General features: G+C 35.4%; 1 protein-coding gene across 1 annotated transcript in view; it reads left to right on the top strand.

Annotated features, from left to right (window-relative positions):
- Window positions 1-22407, top strand: part of LOC115209444 (putative mediator of RNA polymerase II transcription subunit 26) — a 581370-nt gene that overhangs the window by 458254 nt on the left and 100709 nt on the right. The window contains exon 6 of the mRNA XM_036500957.1: window positions 6629-6677. Coding sequence (XP_036356850.1) covers window positions 6629-6677 — 49 coding nt within the window. The remainder of the gene's footprint in view (window positions 1-6628; window positions 6678-22407) is intronic.

Here is a 22407-nt window from a genome sequence, read left to right on the forward strand (position 1 = left end):
CAAACAAAATATATTTATATACTTATATTTACATATACATAGTCATCATTTAAATTGGAAATACTGTGAGAATGTGACAAAGTACTTGTGTTTGTTTTATACCCCGCTCTTTCTCACTATATTCTCCCATACTGTCTTTTTCTTTCATTTTCTCACACGTTCTCCTTTCCCTGTCAACTAGTCTTTTTCACATAATGAAGTGAAAGAGGAAGAGGAGATAAGAACAGAAAAGTGAGTGATAGATGACCGCTTTATTAGTTAGTTATAAAGGGAAGTGTCACAGATATGTGTAATGAAACAAAACTCAAATATGGATGAGCCCCCACATTGATTCATTGGAAAAGCTAACAGATAAGAATTCATTGAGAAAGTTAATGGGTTAATCAGACTTTATCTATCCATCCATCCATCCATCTGCATAAGCACAGGTATTGATGGGCAGTTGAGAAGCTTGCATCCCAATCATGTAGTCTAGGGTTCAGTCCCACTGCACAGCATTTTAGATAATGTCTTTTATCATAGCCTCAGGCTGATCAAAACTGTGTGAGTGGATTTGGTTGACAGAAACTGAAAGAAGCCTCTCTGTGTGTTTGTGTGTGTCCTTGTTTTGACATCATTAGATGGTTGTCAATGAATTCTACTATTACACAAGTGATGTTGTTTGTTTCCAGTCACCAATAAAAAATGTGTCTGGCTATGGGGAAAAATCACTCTGCTTGGAATCAGGTAAGGGCTAGCAACTGGAAAGGTATCCAGCCATAGAAAATCTACCTCAACAAATTCTACATGACCCAAGCAAGCATGGGAAAATAAATGATGATAGCAATAATGATGACATATAATAGAATGAAATTATTGTATACAGTGCTCAGGTGCACCACAACTTGTCAGAAAGTGCATATAAAGTATATGCAGTAATGTACAAGTGTCTGGAAAGCTTGTGTGTGTATGGAGGGGAGAAAATCAGGTGTAGTGTTGGTGAATCTCAGAAAGCATGGAAGTTTTGAAGGATGCAGTGCTCCGACAACTAACAACTAATGCCATCAGTTTGTTCCATGCTTCAGTAACTCTCAGTATGAAAAAATGTTTCCTAAAGTTATGGGAGCTGTGCTGTTTTCTGACTTTGTAAATATGTCCACGGGTGTTAGATGAGTGGAGTTTGAAAAGGTGCTCAGAGTTATTGTTTGTAAGATGGTTGATAATTTTATGGGTGTCTGCCAAGTCAGCTGCCAGACGTCGGAGTTTCAATGTGTCCAAGCCCAGGGAAGTAAGGCGTTCAGAGTATGGCAAATGCCTGATGGAGGGTATTCTTTTGGTTGCACGTCACTGAACGGCTTCCAGACGATTGATATCCTGGGCAAGATAGGGGTTCCAGACCGGTGATGCAAATTCCAGGTGAGGTCTTACCATAGCTATATAAAGCCGCAGATAGATAGTCGGAGAGTGGCTCACAAAGGATTTGGTGAGTGATGCCAAGACACCCTCAGCCTTCTTGACAATTTTAGCGATATGTTTTGTCCAACGCAAATCACTGTCGACAATAACACCCAGGTCACGTTCACACGAAGACTTTTTGAGATTAGTGTTGTGGAGGGAATAGGTGGACGCTGGGTTTCTCCTCCCAAAATGCATGGTGGTACATTTGTCCACAGCCAGCTTGAGTTGTCAGTCCATGATCCACTGCTGCATTGTGTCCAGGTCTGCTTGCAATAGAGATCTATAGTGTACAGGATCTGACCTCTTTATTTCGAGGTACAGCTTGATGTCATCTGCATATTTCAGCACTGTGGCATTCTTTAAGTTGGCATCTATGTCATTAACATATGAAACAAATAAAAGGGGGCCAAGAACAGATATGTAGAAGCATCTTCTGTTTTACTGAATTGTTGTATTCCTCAAAATTTTGCTGTAATGTGAAATTCCATAATGAGAAACCTATTTCTATGTTACATGGAGGTAGAAAATAGATTTCAAATTACAGAATTCCCCATTATAGGTTTCAAATTTTGGCACTGGATCAGCAATTGCAAGGAGGTGGGTAAGTCAATTACATCAACCCCCAGTACTCAACTTGTACTTATTTTATCGATGCTGAAGGGATGAAAGGCAAAGGTGATCCTGGTGGCATTTGAACTCAGATTGTAAACCTTGAATAAATGCTGCTAAGCATTTTTCCCATCTTTGTTAGTGTGCTAACAATTCTGCCAGCTCATCACCTTTGAATCCTTACATTATTAAGCAAGACTTTCACGAAATGCAGCATTGCCTGTTCTACATTATGACTTTGTTGAGTAATGGTGGAAATGTCTGTGTATAAGTCTGGATCTTTCTGCGTATGTGTGTGTCTGTGTGTATGTGTATGAATATGTGTATGTTGTTGAGGGTCATCTATTGATTGATCTACATCACGTGATCACGTGACTGACACACACATATACACACGCACACACACACAGAAATATACACGCATTCACACTCATTCATAAACACGCACACACACACACACACACACACACATTCAAATGTTGCTACACATCGCTGGTCACAATGCACTTCGCATTGTTTTAGCCTTCAAATGACGCCACCCCACTGGCTAAGTGAGAGAAAGTTGCGGTGAAAGAGTGCAGCAGGGATCGCCACCCCCACCCCCTGCCGGAGCCTTGTGGAGCTTTTAGGTGTTTTCACTCAATAAACACTCACAAAGCCTGGTCTGGGGAATTGAAACCGCGATCCTATGACCACGAGTCGGCTACCCTAACCACTGGGCCATTGTGCCTCCACGATTGAAGTACATAGATCTACATATACATGCATTAGTGTGTGTGTGTGTGTAAGGTGTATTTTAACATGCATACGGGTCTGGTGTTGTGTCTCCAGGAAGATCATTAACTTGTTGATTGATGTATATGATTCTGTATTTGCATGTGGAATGTAATCCATTGACTTCCTGCAATGTCTTTGTCTCGTTTTCTTTTCTCTTAATTGATTCTCTTTATCTCTTTAACCCTTTCATTACTGTATTTATTTTGAGATGCTCTGTGTTTCTTTCAATTACTTTAAATATAACAAAAAATTTTGTAAAATTACTTGGTTATCATTAAGCTAGTATTAGGAACATAAATTGTGGCTTAGATTTGGTGGAAGATTGTAATTCAAAACTTATGAAAACAAGACATTTGTAACCAGAGCCAGAGCTGGTTTCAGCCAGGTTGGTAATGAAAGGGTTAACATTCCTTCATAAAAAATGTTGTGCACGTACACATACACACACACACGTACACATGCAGATATACACAGGCACACACACACACACACACAATTGTGCACACATGCACATGCTCAAATATGCGAGCTTGCAGATATACAAGCACACACACACACATGCAAATATTCAAGCTTGCAGACATACAAGCATTCACACTCTCACACACTCACACACACAAATATGCATGCGTACAGACATACAGACACACACACACAAATGTGCATGCATGCACGCATACAAGTGTATGTGCACACACACAAACATGCACACACTCGTACACAGAAACACACACACACATATACACACACTCACACATACACACACACACATTCTCCCTTTCTTTTTCTGTCACTCTCTTTTCCTATTTCTTCCCTCCTTTCTCCTTTGCAGTTGTGCATTGTTGGCCTTTCATTTCTTTCTCTTTTTTTTTCCTTTTTATCATTTCAGTGGGGTCATGATCCACAGACTAATTGCAAATTATATTGTTTTTAGTCTCTGTACATGTATGTGTCCCATTTAAAATTAGTCTCTCTGTGCCCCACTCACCCCCCCCCCCGCCCCCACACACGCACAGATACATACATACTTACGAATATACATACATAAGATGATGGTTAGAACAAGATACATCATTTCACAACCTTGCTAGCAATCAGGTTGCTGGTCAAAATTTACTGTAAATTAAAAAGAGAATGAGAAGAATATATACATACATGCAAGCATGCAGACACCCACCCACACATGTATGTATGTGTGTATGTATGTATGTATGTATGTATGTATGTATGTATGTATGTATGTCATTATTCAGTTTATTTCAAGATTTCTCCCTAATACAGAAAGAGCCAGTTTCTAACGTATATCCAAGGCTCCCTCATTGGAATTTCAACATCAACAGGATATTTTTGTATGTATGTACGTATGTATGTAGATATGCAGATTTGTATGTTTTGTTTTATGTATGTATTCTCGTGCATATAGTTGCATGTCTAGCGTATATACTTAAATGATAAACTTCTGGAAAGTTTTACACATTTCTAATGATCGCTTGGATCTGTAGTCTTTGAATCAGCTTTCTCCTCTCTGGTTTTAAGAAGCCTAATTTCTCAAGATTGGTATTTAGGCTGTGTGTTTCATATTCCAGTGAACTTGAAAACTGGATAGAGTAGCTGTAGATTCCTCAGTAGTTCAGCATAGGTATTTCCTTTTTCACTGATCTTTATTTTTATGTATGTATGTATTTATGCATAAAATTATATATATCCTATTAATAGGATTAGTCCCAAAATTGATTCAATATAGAAATAACGAACTTTTTTTTAAAATTCTGCTAGCTCGCTTTCCTTGATTTCAGCATGACGTGTATCTATAGTGAATGTATATTATAAATGTGGGAATTGACGATTTAAAGTCTGTTCTCTGCAAATTGGCATTGAAATAATCTTTATATTGCTCTTGTTTATAAGTTATCAGCACTAGTCGCCATGATAGATTGTTACCCACTACACACATTTTTTCTCTCCTTGTTTTTTCTGTGTCCCTTTCTGTAGAAGAGCGTAGGCTCGAAATGTAAAAGACTTTTTCTATTCCTGAGCGTTATACTAATACATCTGTTTCGTAAACTCTCCCTATATATATATATATATATATATAATATATATATATATATATATATATATATATAGAGAGAGAGAGAGAGAGAGAGAGAGAGAGCGAGAGAGATTGTGTGATAGACACATGTACTATTATTTATAACTTTATCAACTTCACATTCCACCTTTAAAAATGATTTATATTATGCCTCTTGAAGTTTTTAAATCCTTACGCAGTAAACAGTATATTTATTGTTCTGGTAGTTTTTCTTAATTATATATTTGCTTTGTATATCTCTGCATATTAATGTGTAGTCTAGTTTTAGTAATGAACAAGGCAAAACTTGCTCAGAGCAAATTTAACAAGTGGTTGTATGTAGCATATTACTTTAAAAAAAAAACAAAAACAGTGAAAAAGCAAAGAAAAAAATTACAAAAAAATAAACAAAACACACACCTTAGGGTTCTTATTATACAAGAGAATGACAATTTAACTGCATAAATTTGCAGTATGTATATGAGCACACACACACACGCTCATGTACTCTCTCTCTCTCTCTCTCTCTCTCTCTCTCTTCGTTTTCATACACTCATTCATTCACTTGTACACACACATTTATACTCACAAACTAGCCTAGCCTTCTTTTGATGACAGTGTTTCAATACCAGCTTGAGGTTGAATAGGTTTTTGCTACATAAACATTTCTCCAGTTACTCGGCTTTTTTCTCTCCATTTATCTTATATGCGAAGCGGGTGGGGGTGGCAGTGCGTTTAATAAAAAAAAAAAAAAAATTAAATAAAAAATTTTTTGCAAGAGAAATATTTCAGAATACTTTAACTGATTCATCAAAATCTATCCTTAACGTAGCTACTGATGTATATCAGAACATCTTACTTCTCTGATGTTATTTTTGTTTCGGCCATTTCAGTATGGTTCTGTTCTAACTGACTGCTGTCATTTTCTGTGATGAGTTGTTTGATATCCGCCTTTCTTCTGGCTGTCAAGTCATCTTTTATCAATAAACTTATTAGGTTTAAAAGACGTTGATATATTGTGTCCTTTTGTTATCTTTTATTTTTCTTTTTTGTGACTTTACTGTGTGCAGATTTGTTAAGAACATTGTATATGCCTTCCTTTTTTATGTAAAATTTTAATTTTATTATTATTATTATCATCATTATTATTATTATTATTATTATTATTATTATTATTATTATTATTATTATTGTTGTTATTATTGTTATTACTTTTTATATTTATGTCTCCGCAGTGCCTTATCAATTTATGCCTTCAGTCAATAATGTCCTTAATTCAAACATGCATATGTATAGATATATACACACATACTCACACACATATATAAATATATACATACAGACATGTGTGTGTATATATGTATATGTATATCTATGTCTATATCTATCTGTCTATCTATATTTATATATATGTGTGTGTGTGTGTATATATATGTGTGTGTGTGTGTATATATATATATATATATATATACACACACACACACACATATGTGTGTGTGTTTTACTAGTGAATAGAAATAGTTACTGCATAATAATGAGGGAAAATGAAAATTACCATTTTCGTTGTCAAATGAGATACATAAATAGATCAATACGATAGTGAAAGCCAGCAGGAAGGTGTGTCTGATTTTGGTTTTAATTTGATAACTGACAATAATAAACAGTCTATGTTCTACTAAGTCAAGAATTCTTATTGGTTCCAATATTAAATTTTTACATATTTTCTTTATGCAGGTGAAGGAAGCTTCTATCATGTATGACTTACAGAAAGGAAGATCTCGAGGTTAGTTCTTTGTAAATACAACCTGTCTCTGCCCTGTGCCATCTCTAACATCTTTATAGCTGACTAAGATATTTCTCTATATTACCGAGCAATCATAGATCCAATCAAATTGAATATTCTGCATATGAGATTTTAGAGACGAAATGGGATTTTTTTCCTTTCTTTATAATGAGATTTTCTTCATAACTGTCTGTACCAGTTGTATATTCACTATAATTTACACTTTAGTTAACAATTAGCGAATAATATTTGTTGTTGTTGTTGTTGTTTACAATGTGAATTGGTTCAGATATTAATTGCAGTCTTCGAATTGTGATAATTAGATTACCATAGAATGAGTTTAATGCTATCTTAAGGTCTAACAAATAACGAATTATTAAATAATTCACTGTTCCTGCTTTAATTATTAAATTTGCTTACATAATGTATTTTCCTTTCTTATATTAGTTTGCACCATATATTTGGTTGTTAGATTCCAGCAACAGCAATAATTAATTTTCTCCTTTGGATTACATACAATACAAATCTCTGCTATCACTACTGCTATATATATATATATATATATATATATATATATATATATATATATATATATATATACACGTATATATATATATGTGTGTGTGTGTATATATATATATATATATATATATATACACACACACATATACGCATACAAATATATTTGCATATGTGTATGTAACTGTTTATATATGTGTGTGAGTGTATTTATGTTTATATGTGTACATGTGTGTGTGTGTTTATATATGTATATGTATAAGCATCTATGTGTGTATGTATATATATATAAGTGTGTATGTGTTTATATGTATATATCTCTACATGTATGCATGCTCATATATATATATATATATATATATATATATATATATGTATGTATATATTGTATGTATATGTTGTATATATGTGTGTATGTATGTATTTTTGTGATCTCCATTGAAATTGCTTCCATCAAAGCTGACAACTTTCAAAAGTAGTTCTAAATAAATTATACAAGTATTGGGTTTTATATTGTTTTATTTTTTTTTTTTAAATTAACAGAAGTGTCATTTTCACTTGTCAGTGATTAGCAAGTGCAAATCATTGAAGTTCTATTTTCGTATATCTGTGCAGAAACCTCACTAACAACTCCTTAAGTCATGAGTAACATTACAGTGATGTTTATAAGCAGATTACAAAAGGATATTTAAAGTAGCAGTTGATAATATGTAGAGCTACAAAGGTTACTGTATGAAACAAGGACATCAACTTTACCTGATTTTCTGCATAACTTTTATCTTTTACTTATTTCAATCATTAGACTGTGGCCATGCTAGGGCATCAGCTTGAAGAAGCTTTAATTGAATAAATTAACCCCTGTACAATTTTTTTTTTTTCAAACCTGGTACTTATTTTATTGGTCTATTTTGCTGAACCACTAATTATGTAGATGTAAGCACACCAACACCGGTTATCAAATAGTAGTGGAGGTAAAATACTGACATAGATATACATATACATACGTAGATAAATATATATAAAAACAGGGTTCTTTCAGTTTCCATCTACCATATTCACTCAAGGCTTTGGCTGGCCTGAGGCTATAGTAGAAGACACTTGCCCAAGGTGCTGTACAGTGGGACTGAACCCAGAACTATGTGGTTGGGAAGCAAACTTCTTACCACAGGGCTATGCCTACACTTATTTCTACTTTAATATTTCCTTTTTTTTTTATTCATTGATGGACATTGTTTGTCACTAATTACTTGTGACCAGCTTTTTACTTGCTGGTGGTATTCTGCAGGCATACAAGAATACCACTTTTATAAATTGCAGTTGATAATGACCTATAGATTATTGGTCATTGTGCCAAGTTTTAAGTAAAAAAGTTTATGTACGTATGCATATATGTCTATGTATGTTCATATGTATATATGTATGTACATATGTATGTTTGAATAAAACAGGCATATATATATATAAAACATAGAATTTTATAACATATGTATAATCTATATAAACACTTGTGTGTGTGTGTATGTATATATATATGTGTGTGTGTGTGTGTGTGTGTGTGTGTATGTGTGTATTGTACAAGACTGCAAATCAAAGTGAAATTAATTTAAACATTAGGAGGCCTCATTAATGTTTAAGTTTATATCAGTTCTTTTGAAATAACACTGTGCAGAAAATAGTTATTGTTTAATTAAGATGTCGAAAGAAAAAATATGCAAATTAGGCCATCCTCCATAGAGACAGCCTAATTCATTACTGCCTTATATAGCAGCTGATCTGTTTGGTGAAGAAAGCCATTGTGTGTTCTCTGAGGAGTAGTAAGCATTCTGTGAAATGTTCCATTGGGAAACTCTTCTTTCTTTTGTTTTGCACACCTTTAGCATTGAAAGAATGTGTTTATATTCTTGTCTAATTCCCAGTGAGTCATTGTAATGCTTAAATAACATGTGTATGTAGGAGGTATATATACATATATTTGTGTATGTATGTATTTATGTGTGTGTATATATATTTGTCTTTATGTATATATGTCTATGTATATATGTGTGTGTATATATGTATGTGTAAGAATGTATGTATACATATATAAATGTGTGTGCATGTAAGCATGTATATATATATACACACACATAAATATATATAAATGTATATATATATATATAGATGTGTGTGTGTATATGTATTATGACATAAACACGCATGTATGTATGTGTATCTATATGTAAACCAGTGTATATGTATAAATAAAGATATCCTCATGCTTTGCATGTTTTACTGAAAGTAATGCAAAAGTGGGTGTGAGTGTTATTAACTGACATGTTGTTCAAACGCACATGTTGGGTGAGAAACTTCCTACGTACAAAGGTAGCTACTCCACATGCTCTACATCAGATGTGATATGTTTGTGTCATCATTGAATCCACCACTGGAATACTCTTTGAACGAATTCACATGTGCACTGCTGTGTCCATCGTTTTCACCAACTACTTTCACCTCATTTATGTCACAAAATTATTGGGTCCAATAACTGTAATTTTCTTGTGCCAAATGGGGTGAGTTGGAGGGTCCCAGATTTGGGTTATACTGTGAGTGGTGAATCACTGACCAGCCCAATTTGCCAGTTAATTTGCCTGGTTTGTTGTTAAAGATGTGTGTGATTGTGCACTGTCATGCTGTAAGTAGATGGTTTTTAATTTCTTCTTTAGTTATTTTTTCTCCTTAAGTTTTTCTCTAAATATGTTGTGCTTTTCAATCTATCACTTGCTGTTCCCCGTACAGCCATGTTTCTTCAAATCAAGAAAAATTATGCACTTGTCATCTCCGTAATTGTCACTGTGACCTTCTGTGCTGATTGCTGGCTCTTGAACTTCTTAGGTCTTGGAGAAAAGATGCCCAGAATGAAATAGGACCAAGTGATGAGGATGATGCATGCACAAATGGAAAGTTGAATGATGAAGCAGTGTTTATCACATGACAAAATTGTGGCCTGTATCAATTAGTCATCAGTAGCTGACCTTGTTGATTGTGAAGGTTATGGGGATATATATTTGTTTAGGTCAGTACTGAAAAGCATTTGATTGTCTGGCTGGATGTTGTAGTAGCTTCTAGAATTGCAGCACTTTCAATCCTATAAGGGTCACGAGGGCAAAGACCTCACACATGTCAGAAGCAGCCATCAGCAAATGTTTCCACTGAATGTCTAAGCAAGACTAGCTGAGGCTATGATATTATCCAATCACTTCAATTGTGGTATACTCTTGTGTTACCATTCATATAGCCTTGCCCATCAGAATCTGTCTTGTAACTCCTTTCTCACATATTCTAACCTCCTGTCCATAGTGCCAGTGCTGTGTCTTCTCAGTGTGAAGAAGTAGTGACTTGAACTGGCTTGACTCTTATCTCCAAGTTATGCATCTTAACAAGTCATATTATTCCAGGAATCCTTCAGGGGAGTTCCGTTTTTGCCACTTCTATTTGCATTCATACTCTTTCGGTCATTCTCTGAAATTCACAAGTTAGGCCCAAAAACTGAATGGAAGAAAGTGATTTTTTCTTTTTTCCACTTTCCTATTGTATGATGATTGAGTATTGTTTCTGAAGTATTACTGCATCAGTGTCTACAATTCTTGTATTCATTTAAGCATCTTACATTCCATCACTCACATCTCATTTAGTTTCGCACTTGCAGAACCAATTCCAAAATCACCAATAATCCTTTGGGAGGAAGCTCTAATGATATCACATTATGTATTCAAAACAGTAGATCGTTCACTTCAACATATAATGCAGAAACATGTACCATTTGTTGGTAACATTATTGTGCTTTGTACTTACTGCCATCAGATCCTCTCAGTCAAAAAGAAAGGCAACATATGTATTCACAGTTGCTCTTACTGTAAACTTGTCATTATCCTCAGAATTAAGATGATGCTATTCATTTCAATGCCAACAATGTCTAGTATGACATGCCTTTGCATTATCTGTCAACAGGCTGCTTGGGTAGAGTCTACAAAAGGCTGGTTTATATTTCAAGTGCAAAACATTTATTTATACAGCAACTGTTTGTTGCACATCACCAGCAAGTATAGGGACACTGACATCATTGCAATGCTTTATAGGATCAAAAACACTCTTAATGATAAAGTTTTTCTGATTAATCTGCTACTCCAGTTTACATATTTAATAACAAAAGTGCAACTTTAGTTGTAAGGTGAATTCAGCAGAAAAAAAAAATGCAACCAAAAATCTCTCTTAGTGATTACATATGTAATTTATTTTGGGATTTTTCAAAAATAAATTTCATGTTTTACCACAAAAATTATTGTTATTTTTCTATTTGTTTTCAGAAATTTCATTCAAATTATGCTAATTCCTGAAAGCATTAGTCATTTAGATATTTTAAACATGTTTATACTTTATTTATCCAAATTCATCTGTAGTGTATAGGAGGTTTTACACTATCGACTAGATATTCAGGTGTGGCTGTGTGGTAAGAAGTTTGCTTCCCAACCACATGGTTCTGAGTTCAGTCCCACTGCATGGCACTTTGAGAAGTGTCTTCTACTATAGCCTCTGGCTGACCAAAGCCTTGTGAGTGGATTTGGTAAATGGAAACTGAAAGAAGCCCATTGTATATATATATGTGTGTGTGTGTGTGTGTGTGTATCTTTGTCCTCCATCACCACTTGACAACTGGTATTGGTATGCTTACATCCCTGTAACTTAGCAGTCCAGCAAAAGAGACTGCTAGAACATGTACTAGGATTAAGAAATAAGTCCTTGGGTTGATTTGTCAGACTAAAAGACTTCAAGGCGGTGTCTCAGCATGAAGTGAATGACTGAAACAAGTAAGAGAATAAATTCCTAATAATATTTAATCATAAAAATATAATTGGAGTTTTTAGACATTAAATGGCTTTGAGGGTTCTTCCCACTCCCTAAGTAAAAATAGGAATCAAAGGGGTCCATAGGAAAAAAAAAATGTTTGAGAATCACTGACTGACTTAGCCATTATTTTAGCTTTAGTATTCTTCTGTTGTCTTGTTTAAGAATCATAAGAATCATAACCATCATCATCATCGTCATCATCATTTTTACATTTGCTTCTCCCATGCTACCATGGTTTACACTGAAGGCATGTGGCTTAATTGGTTAGGGTAGTACTCTTTTACTCTTTTACTTGTTTCAGTCATTTGACTGTGGCTATGCTGGAGCACCGCCTTTAGTCGAGCAAATCGTCCCCAGGACTTATTCTTTGTAAGCCTAGTACTTATTCTGTCAGTCTCTTTTGCTGAACTGCTAAGTTATGGGGACGTAAACACCCCAGCATCGGTTGTCAAGCGGTGTTGGGGGGACAAACACAGATACACACTCGCACACACTTATATATGTATATACATATATACGACGGGCTTCTTTCAGTTTCCGTCTACCAAATCCACTCACAAGGCTTTGGTTAGCCCGAGGCTATAGTAGAAGGCACTTGTCCAAGGTGCCACACAGTGGGAATGAACCCGGAACCATGTGGAGGGTAAGCAAGCTACTTACCACACAGCCACTCCTGTGCCTGGTTCTTTTTTTTTGAGTAATATGCTACATACCACCTCTTGTTAAATTTGCTCATAAGGTAGTGAGTTTGATTCCCAGTGGCACATAGTGTTGTTGAGCAATACACTTTATTTCATGCTACTCCAGTCCACTCAGCTGGCAAAAATGAGTTGTATCTGTAATTCAAAGGGCCAGCTTTGTCGCATTCTGTGCCTTGCTGAATTTTCCTGAGAGCCTATGTTAAAGGTACTCATGTCTGTGCAGTACTCAGCCACTTGCCTCGTTAATTTCATGAGGAGGCTCTTCTGAGCCCTTGTCATTATAACTGGCGGTGTGCCAGTTATAGTTTACACTTGTTGAGGTAGTATTGTATGGCTCAATGCTCTTCTTACTACCATTTCTCACTTGTTTCCAAGTAAGGTGCTGCTTATTCCTCTGGTCTTTCAAATGACAGAATGCTCAGTGGCTGGACACTGTTACATAAATGCTGACATCGTTTCGCACTAGGTTTCACAATGTTAAATGGGAAAACACACACACACACACAGGTTTACATACATACATACACATGTTTGTGTGTGTGTTTTTATATATATACATACAAGAATTTTTTAGCGTAATGAGATAAAAAACCAAGGCTGTGTAGATATTAGATCATTTATAGATAGAAGGTCTTACAGCTGTTTCTAGGATATTTACTAATTATATCCCTTCATTGGAGATGGTGCGAGAGGATGGTTAAATCTGATGAAGGGATATAATTAATAAATATCCTGGAGACAGGTGTAAGACCTTCTAACTATTAATGTTCTAATATCTACACAGCCTTGGTTTTTTTATTTCGGTATGCAAAAAATTTTTATATACACACACTGACATATGACCAGCGTTGAACCCATTATTCGCAAAATTTCCGAACTTGGAACTTGACTATGGTCTGTCTTTAGCACTTATTCAGCATTACCTGATACCTTTGGGTCTCAATGACACCATTACCTCTTATAATCTATATATACATACATATATATTTTTTTCTGTATACTACAGATTTCAGTACAGTTTCCATGGATCAATTTTATTCATAAAACATTAGAATACTCAATGCTAAAGGCAAACACACTTACTGTGCTATACAGTAGGATGGAATTCCAAACCACATGGCCTTGAATTAAATTTCTTAACCACACAGCCAAGATGGTGTCTAAATAACAACCATACTGAAAAAGAGTGGGAAAGTAAATAGCATGGGTCAGTTGAATTTTGGATTAATTTGGTGATTTCAGCAGGTTAGTGACAGATGTAGAATAGGTGTTGCAGGTACATCGCATTCTAATCAAAAGGAAGTTTCCATTGAAAATTGAGAGTTACAGTATAGAAAATTTAGATTATTTTTGCATAAACTGTGTCATTTTACATCCATACTTCCTCCAGCAATCTTAGGTATTACAAGGGAGATAATCATCTCTTTATAATATTTGGTAGGATTAGAAATTTGAACTTGAAATTAAGGAGTTATAAGGAAAAAGTTTCTTAGAATTCACATATTTAATTTATTTCCACTTATTACAAAGATCTTAAAATTTCTAATCATTGGTGATCATGTATAGTACTATTTCATTCTTTTTAAGAAATCAGCAGCATGATGTAATCTGTAACCTAAAAATTAAACATTCTATGAAGTGAGACATTTCATTAAAGATGGAAATGATTACAGCCTGGAGATGGAATATGTTTATTTTTGTTCTGTTATTTTGAGTCCAAAGTTGGATAAAGCAAAGCTAGCTTGCTTTGATACTGAGGATTAATAACTTTGAAATGATAGCATTGATTTAAGCTGTTGGTAACAACAAGATTACAAGGATGAAATAATACTAGATTTCAAGTACTTGCAGCTTGGAAATATCTCTCTCTAATTGTAACTGCTTCTCGTAAAATACCATGCAAATACAGTGCATAAGTTCCTGGTAAATGGGAAAATGCATCATGTATTTGATAATATTAATAGAACAGTTCCTTGATCTTCTCCACCTCTATCTAGCCACATTCTGAAACTGATAGGGTTCTTCCCCAACTCTTCCTCACTCTTTCTCTCTCTCTGTCAATAATAATGACAATAATAATAATAATAATAATAATAAAATAATAATAATAATAATAATAATAATAATAATGATAATGGTTAATGTCAATCCTTGAGTAGAAGTTATGACAATTAGACTTAAGTTATCTTCAATGACTCTGGTTTAAACTGCTGTCAATCTCATTATGAAATCAAGTTACAGTGAGGGGCCTTAACTGGAAATAGAACTATCAGAAAAATATGCATTTGTAAATAGGTGCTCACCTATAAATACTCATAGTATTTATATGATGTTCATGTGTTGTAGGAGGTTTTATGGACTTCAGTAATATACAAGCAAGCTCACTCGCTATGCTGTACTGGGAAAACATTTATAAAAATTCATTTGTTTCTTGCAAGTTGTTGCCTGAACACAACTAATGCTAACTAATCAATGAATTTTATCAATCCTCTCAAATATATTTCTCTTTTATCTCTTTTACGTGTTTCAGTCATTTGACTGCGGCCATACTGGATTACCACTTTTACTCGAGCAAATCGACCCCCAGGACTTATTCTTTGGAAGCTTAGTACTTATTCTATCAGTCTCTTTTGCCAAACCGCTAAGTTACGGGGATGTAAACACACCAGCATCGGTAGTCAAGCGATGTTGGGGGGAAAAACACAGATGCACAAACATATACACACACATACATAAACATATATCCAACGGCCTTCTTTCAGTTTCCGTCTACCAAATCCACTCACAAGGCTTTGGTCAGCCCAAGGTGCCACACAGTGGGACTGAACCAGGAACCATGTGGTTGGAAAGCAAGCTACTTACCACACAGCCATTCCTGCACCTTATATATGAAACTTTGTTTAACTTCTATCATTACTTATTTCAAAAATATGTAAATATACAAGGTGTGTTCGTAAAGTAACCAACTTTATCGTTACCCATCATAACTAATGCTACGTGGGCAAAAGCCTTTGGGTGGGAGGTATTACCACCTTTCCTGTACATGTGTGAAACTTTTCACACCAGTAGGTAATGTCAGTTCCCAACTGTTATGCTTAGAGTACAGACGTCTAGTGCATGCTCGTCAGATTTTCATTTTCACTAAATGCACCAGGCAGAGATATTGTTTTGTTTTTTTTGTTCCGTCTTGAGTCATGCCTGGCTCATAAGGGCCAGTTTCCTTGGCGTATAGGTTTCCCACCTGGATGGGACACCGGTCCATCCCAGGTGAGCTGAAAGATGCAGGAGGAAAGAGTGAGAGAAAGTTGTGGTGAAAGAGTCAGCAGAAGTTTGCCATTACCTTCTGCCGGAGCCGCATGGAGCTTAGGTGTTTCGCTCATAAACACACACATCACCTGGTCTGAGATTTGAACCCGCGATCCCTCGACCCCGAGACCGCTGCTCTAACCATTAGGCCATGTGCCTCCACAGGCATAGATATTGCATCAAGTTTATTCAAAAGCTTGGTGATACTCAAGCTCAAACCATCCAGAAGATTCAACAGATCTGTGGTGATGATGCCATGGGCAAGACTCTGATGAAGGAGTGGTACAACCTCTTTCAACGTGGCTCCACCTCAGTAGAGAGCAAGGAATGCTCAGGCAGGCCATCCACAAGTCAAATGAGGAGCTGATTGAGAAGGTTTTGGTGAATAGTCATGGAAGACTATTATGTAACAGTCTAGGAAATTGCTCAAAAAATGGCAATAAACACAGGATCAGTGTATTCCATTTTAATGGGGGATTTGTGTACGCAAAGAGTGCTGGCGAAATTTGTCCCTAAAGTGCTGGCAGAGCAGCAGAAATAATTCCACATGGAAATTTTTCAAGACCTGTTGTAATGTTCAAATCACAACCCAGACTTCATGAAGACTATCATCACCGATGATGAGACATGGATTTGTTGGTCTCTGTTTGATGTGCTCAGCCATCTTGCATGAAAATAAAAATCTGACAAGTCCACACTACACATCTGTACTCTTGGCATACCAGCTGGGAACTGATGTAGCTTACTGGTGTGAAAATTTACACCTAAGCAGAGGAAAGTGGCATTGCCTGCCACCCAAAGGATATTTCCCATGCAGCATTAGTTTTGGTGGGAAAACGAAATAGGATAGTTTTTGGACAACCTCGTAAATCTTAAAATATATAATCATGCAACTAATCCCGATTCCCTAAAATTACTGGCCTTGTGCTAAAATTTGAAACAATTATTATTACTGTTATCTTCATACAATTTATTGTGATATTATTGTCATGTCAGAAATGATGGCACAGATGGTGACATACTGTACAGTAATTAATTCCATCATCATCATTTAATGTTCACTTTCCATGCTGGCATGAATTGGATGGTTTGACTGAGGACTGGCAAGCCAGGAGGCTGCACCAGTCTCCAGTCTGATGTGGCAAGGATTTTAGAGCTGGATGCCCTTCCTAATACCAACCACACCAAGAGTGTAGTAGGTGCTTTTTTTGCGCCACCGGCATGGGGTCCAGCCAGGCAGTACTGGCATCGACCATGCTTGAATAGTGCTTTTTACATGCCACTGGCATGGGAGCCAGTCAGGCAGTACTGGCATCGGCCACGACAATGATTGTTATGTATGTATACATGTATAGTTTGTGTGTGTGTAGGACTTGATCTTCCAGTTTAACTTACAACATTATGTTTCTATTGGTTTATCAAATTACTGAAATAATCTGTCATTTACAACTCCTGTCAGTTATTTTCTTGATACAATGGAATTTGAACCCAACATATGGAGAACAGAAACAGACACAGACACCACAAAGCAACGTGTCTGACACTATAATTCTGCTAATCCACCGCTCTGGAATTGTGCCTTCTTCCATCAGCCCTGAAAGGATTAAAGACAAAAAGTTGATTTTGGCAGGATTTGAACTCTGAACACAAAGAGCTTTTACAGCTACTACACAGCATTATTCTATCCAATACTCTAGGAAAGGCATCCAGCCATAAAGAACATGCTAAAACAGACACTGAGTGCAGTCTGGTGCAGTCTTCTGCAAGCCAACTCCTCAAACTGTTTAACCCATGCCAGCATGGAAAGCAGACATTAAATCATGATGATGATGATGTCTCTAATTAAGTAGACACAACTATATTTGCATTGCAAACATGAAATCTAGGGTTCAGTCCTGTGTGGTAACTTAGGCAAGTGACTTTGCCATAGCTTTGGGTTAGCCAAGTCTTCTGAGGGAATTTGAATAGCTGAAAACTGTACTGTGTAGAATCCCACCAGATGGATTGTGCTTGTAATCCTAAAGCCCAGCTTTGTGACACTGCGACAATACTGATTTTATTTGAGAAATATGTTTAGGGTACATGTTTTGAGAATAGTCAGCCATTTCACATGTTAATCCATTAAGTAGGTCATCAGTCAAGTTTATGGATCAATCGACCGGATGCTCATATGTTGCTAGCTGATGTAAGAGTTAATCCCTTATACATAAGGCATGACTCTGTGGTTTAAAAAGCTCATTTTGCAACCATGTGGTTTCACATCAAATCCCACTGCGGGGCACCTTAGGCAAGTGTCCTTTACAATTGTCCTGGACTGACCAATGTCTTGTGAGTGAATTTGTTTAATGGAAACTGAGGAAGCCCATCATATATATATCTATAATATAAATTGGACATGGGTGATTGTTGTATTCTTTCTTGTCTTGAGGCTCACAGCCAAATGGCTGGGTGATTTCGCATGAAAAATGGCACACATGTGGAGACGAGTGCATAGATTGGAATGCGATTTGTATTTTTTTCCTAGCCCCCATACTTACCTAGAAAATCGATTGAAACTTTTTCTAATTGAATTCCCCTGTTTGTTCCGCCATTAAAACAAGCAGTTGCTCACACGGCCAGCATATACCATTTTGCTAGCAACAAGGGGAGTACAGGATGACAGTCAGCCAAAACTTTGACTATGATGTCTCTCTTCTTTCACCTAACACACACACACACACACGCACACACACACACACACATCCATTTCATACATCTTTCAATTTCTACTCTGCAAATGAAATTTGTTACAGATACAACTGCTTAGAAAAATTGGGATTAATATATAATTTCTTTCTATGTTCATTATTAAATCACTGTCTTAATGATTGGACAGAGGTCAATAGAATACCTTTCACAAACAGACTATGTACAAATTAGTTCTTCACAATTCCTGAAGCTGTTTTCTGACAAGGGGATGGGGGTCAGGAAATTTTCATGCAGCTGGAGGCTCCAATCGAAACAGGGAACCCAAAATGATAAGGTTGAGAACCACTGTTATAGATTATGCCTAACCGAAAATGATCACAGCCACATCATCCAAACAGACTGGGTGAAACCGGGCTTAGCTGCTAGTATATATATATATATATATATATATATATATATATATATACCGGAGTAAAGTCATAAATGTGAAACAAGGAGGAGAAAATAGTACTCAAATACCAGGGGTAGAGTAATATGCTTTATTTAAAAGCAGCAGAAATTCAACAAAACCTGTTACTCGGAGTGTTTTGTTGAATTTCTGCTGCTTTTAAATAAAGTGTATATATATATATATATATATATATATTATATATATATATATAATATATAAATTCATACATAATGTATGTATAGTCATCACTAAAGTGGTGGAGAGTACTAGTGAGCACCATCCATCACTTTGGTGATGACTGTACTTGTTGCCTATTAGTTCTAAATTGCATATATATATGTATATACATGTACGTATATATATATATATATATATATATATTATATATATGCACACACACACACAATGTATGTGTGTGTGTATTTTTATCCCCAGCTACTGCTTAACAACCAATGTTGGATTGTTTACATCCAGCGTGGCCACAGGCCAATGACTGAAACAAGTTAAAGATATATATATGTATGTATGTGTATATATCATCATCATCATTTAGCGTCCGCTTTCCATGCTAGCATGGGTTGGACGGTTCAACTGGGGTCTGGGAGGCCAGAAGGCTGCACCAGGCCCAGTCTGATCTGGCAATGTTTCTACGGTTGGATGCCCTTCCTAACGCCAACCACTCCATGAGTGTAGTGAGTGCTTTTTATGTGCCAGATGAGGCTGGCATATGGCCACGATTGGATGGTGCTTTTTATGTGCCACCGGAACGGAGGTCAGGTGTGGCTGGCAACGGCCATGATCAGATGGTGCTGTTGATGTGCCACCGGGACGGAAGCCAGTCGGGGCGGCGCTGGTAACGGCCACGTTTGGATGGTTTTCTTGTGTGCCACCGGCACTGGTATCACAGCTACAATTTCCATTGATGTTGATCAATTTTGATTTTGATTTTGATGTTATATATATATATATATACACACACATACAGATTTTTTTAATATATACACTCACATATGTATGCATACATACAAATTGTCTCTGTGTGTGTGTGTGCATGTATATATATATATATATATATATGCATGGTTTCAATATTATATCCTAAAGTTTTTAATTTAAGATAGACGTCAGTCTTATTTTTTTTTTCTTTTCATACTTCATTTGTAGATTTAGATAAAATTCATAAAAATTTTTTTCTTTTTTTAAAAAAACACATGAAATCATTACTAAAATTTTTTTTAAAATCATCATCAAAAATTACTTGAAAAAAGTTTCCCAGAAAAATTTGTTCATTACTATTATTACTTTTATCTTGTATCCATGCAATCAGGTGCAATTTACTATCCACATTTTTTTTTCTTTAGAAATTCCACAGTTGCTAAACCTTGCAAATATTCTGATTATGAACATGGTTTGTTGTTGTTCTTGTTGTTATAACTACTACTACTACTACTATTATTATTATTATTATTATTATTATTATTATTATTATTATTATCATCATCATCACTACCACCACTATCATCATTTATATGATTATTGGTATGAAAAAGAATAAACTACCTTAATTTTGTCAAGCAGTTTCTTTACCTTCTAGCTTCTCGCTCTTTTTGTTGTTTTTTTTTTTTTGTTTTTCCTATTTGGTTAATGTCTGTATCCAAATTAACATCTTAAGCATATCACTTTCTCTAATGTGGAACTTCGAAGTTTTTGTTTTTTTAAGTGTATACAACATCTTTATCAGCTGATTACATTCATGACTATACATTTTTCTTCCTGGAAAAAATACACATACTCTCTCTCTCTCTCTCCACCTTCCTTCCCTCTCTTTATCTCCCTCCTTCTCTTGCTCTTTCTGTCTTTCTCTCCTTCCTTCTTTGTTTCTCTTTCTTCCTGCACCTTTCTACCACTCTATTATTCTTTCACTTGTTCTCTCCTACCCCTCTCTCTCTCTCTCCCTCATTTTCTCTCTCTTTATCTTATTCTTTCTCTTCCTCTCCCTCCCTCCTGTCTCCACTTCCCACTCCCTCTTTCTCTCCCTCCTCTCTCTTTCTGTGTCTTTCTCTCTTCTCCCCTCTCTCTCTCTTGCTTTCTCTATCTTTCTCTCCTTTCTCTCTCTCTCTCTCTCTCTCGCTTTCTCTGTCTTTCTCTCCTTCCCTTCTCCTTTCTTCCTATCCCTTTCTCCCACTCTCTATTCTCCTTCCTCCCCCGTTTCTCCCCCTCTCTCTACCTCTCCCCACCTCCCCTCTTTCTTCTGTCTCTCCTGCTCTTCCGCCACTTTGTTCTCTTAAGTTTTTTTCACTAAAATTAGACGACATTGCTTACATCGTTTGGTGCCCTTTTGGCGGTTCCTTTCAATTCATATTTGACAATAACTGAAAATTTTTTTTGTTTTCTCCTCTATCTTACTTCTTATTATTAACTAGTACACACAATTGTTTACGATTTCAAAAAGACAAAAATCAAAAAAAAAAAATACAAACAAATAAACAAAATTGGCAATAAGTATTTAAATTATAGTTTTCTGATGTTTGATATAAATATTTTATTAATTTTATGGCTGTCAGTTACAGATCAATAGCCTGTAAATATTCTCTGATAGCCGAGGTAAAATGAAGGAGACAATTCCATTTCTTGGCAGCAACAATTTTTTTTTTTTTTAACAAATCAGCATAGATATTTATTTATTTATTTATTCTGTTTATCTTATTTCTTCAGAAAGTAAGTTTATCTTACAGCTTTAAAGCAGATGCTGGTCTCTAATTGGAGCTGTGCAAAGAAGAAAAGTAGATTTAGATTTAAAATTATATGTACCTACATATGTATATATGTGAGTGTGTGTCTGGTGTGTATGTGTATGTATATATATATATATATATAGAGCGAGAGAGACATACATACATACATACAATCACACACACATATGTATATATATTTATATGTATGTATGTATATGCATATATGTGTGCATATATAAATACACATTATGTAATGCATATATATATATATATGTATGAATGTATGTGTGTACATATATATATGCATGTTTATATGCATATATATGAATTGTGTATATGTTTATCTATATTTCTGTGTATGTATATATATATACATATATATATATTTTTATATATATATATATATACACACACACATATATATATATATACACACATATATATCA

This window comes from Octopus sinensis, linkage group LG3, assembly GCF_006345805.1.
Source record: "Octopus sinensis linkage group LG3, ASM634580v1, whole genome shotgun sequence".
Taxonomy (NCBI): domain Eukaryota; kingdom Metazoa; phylum Mollusca; class Cephalopoda; order Octopoda; family Octopodidae; genus Octopus; species Octopus sinensis.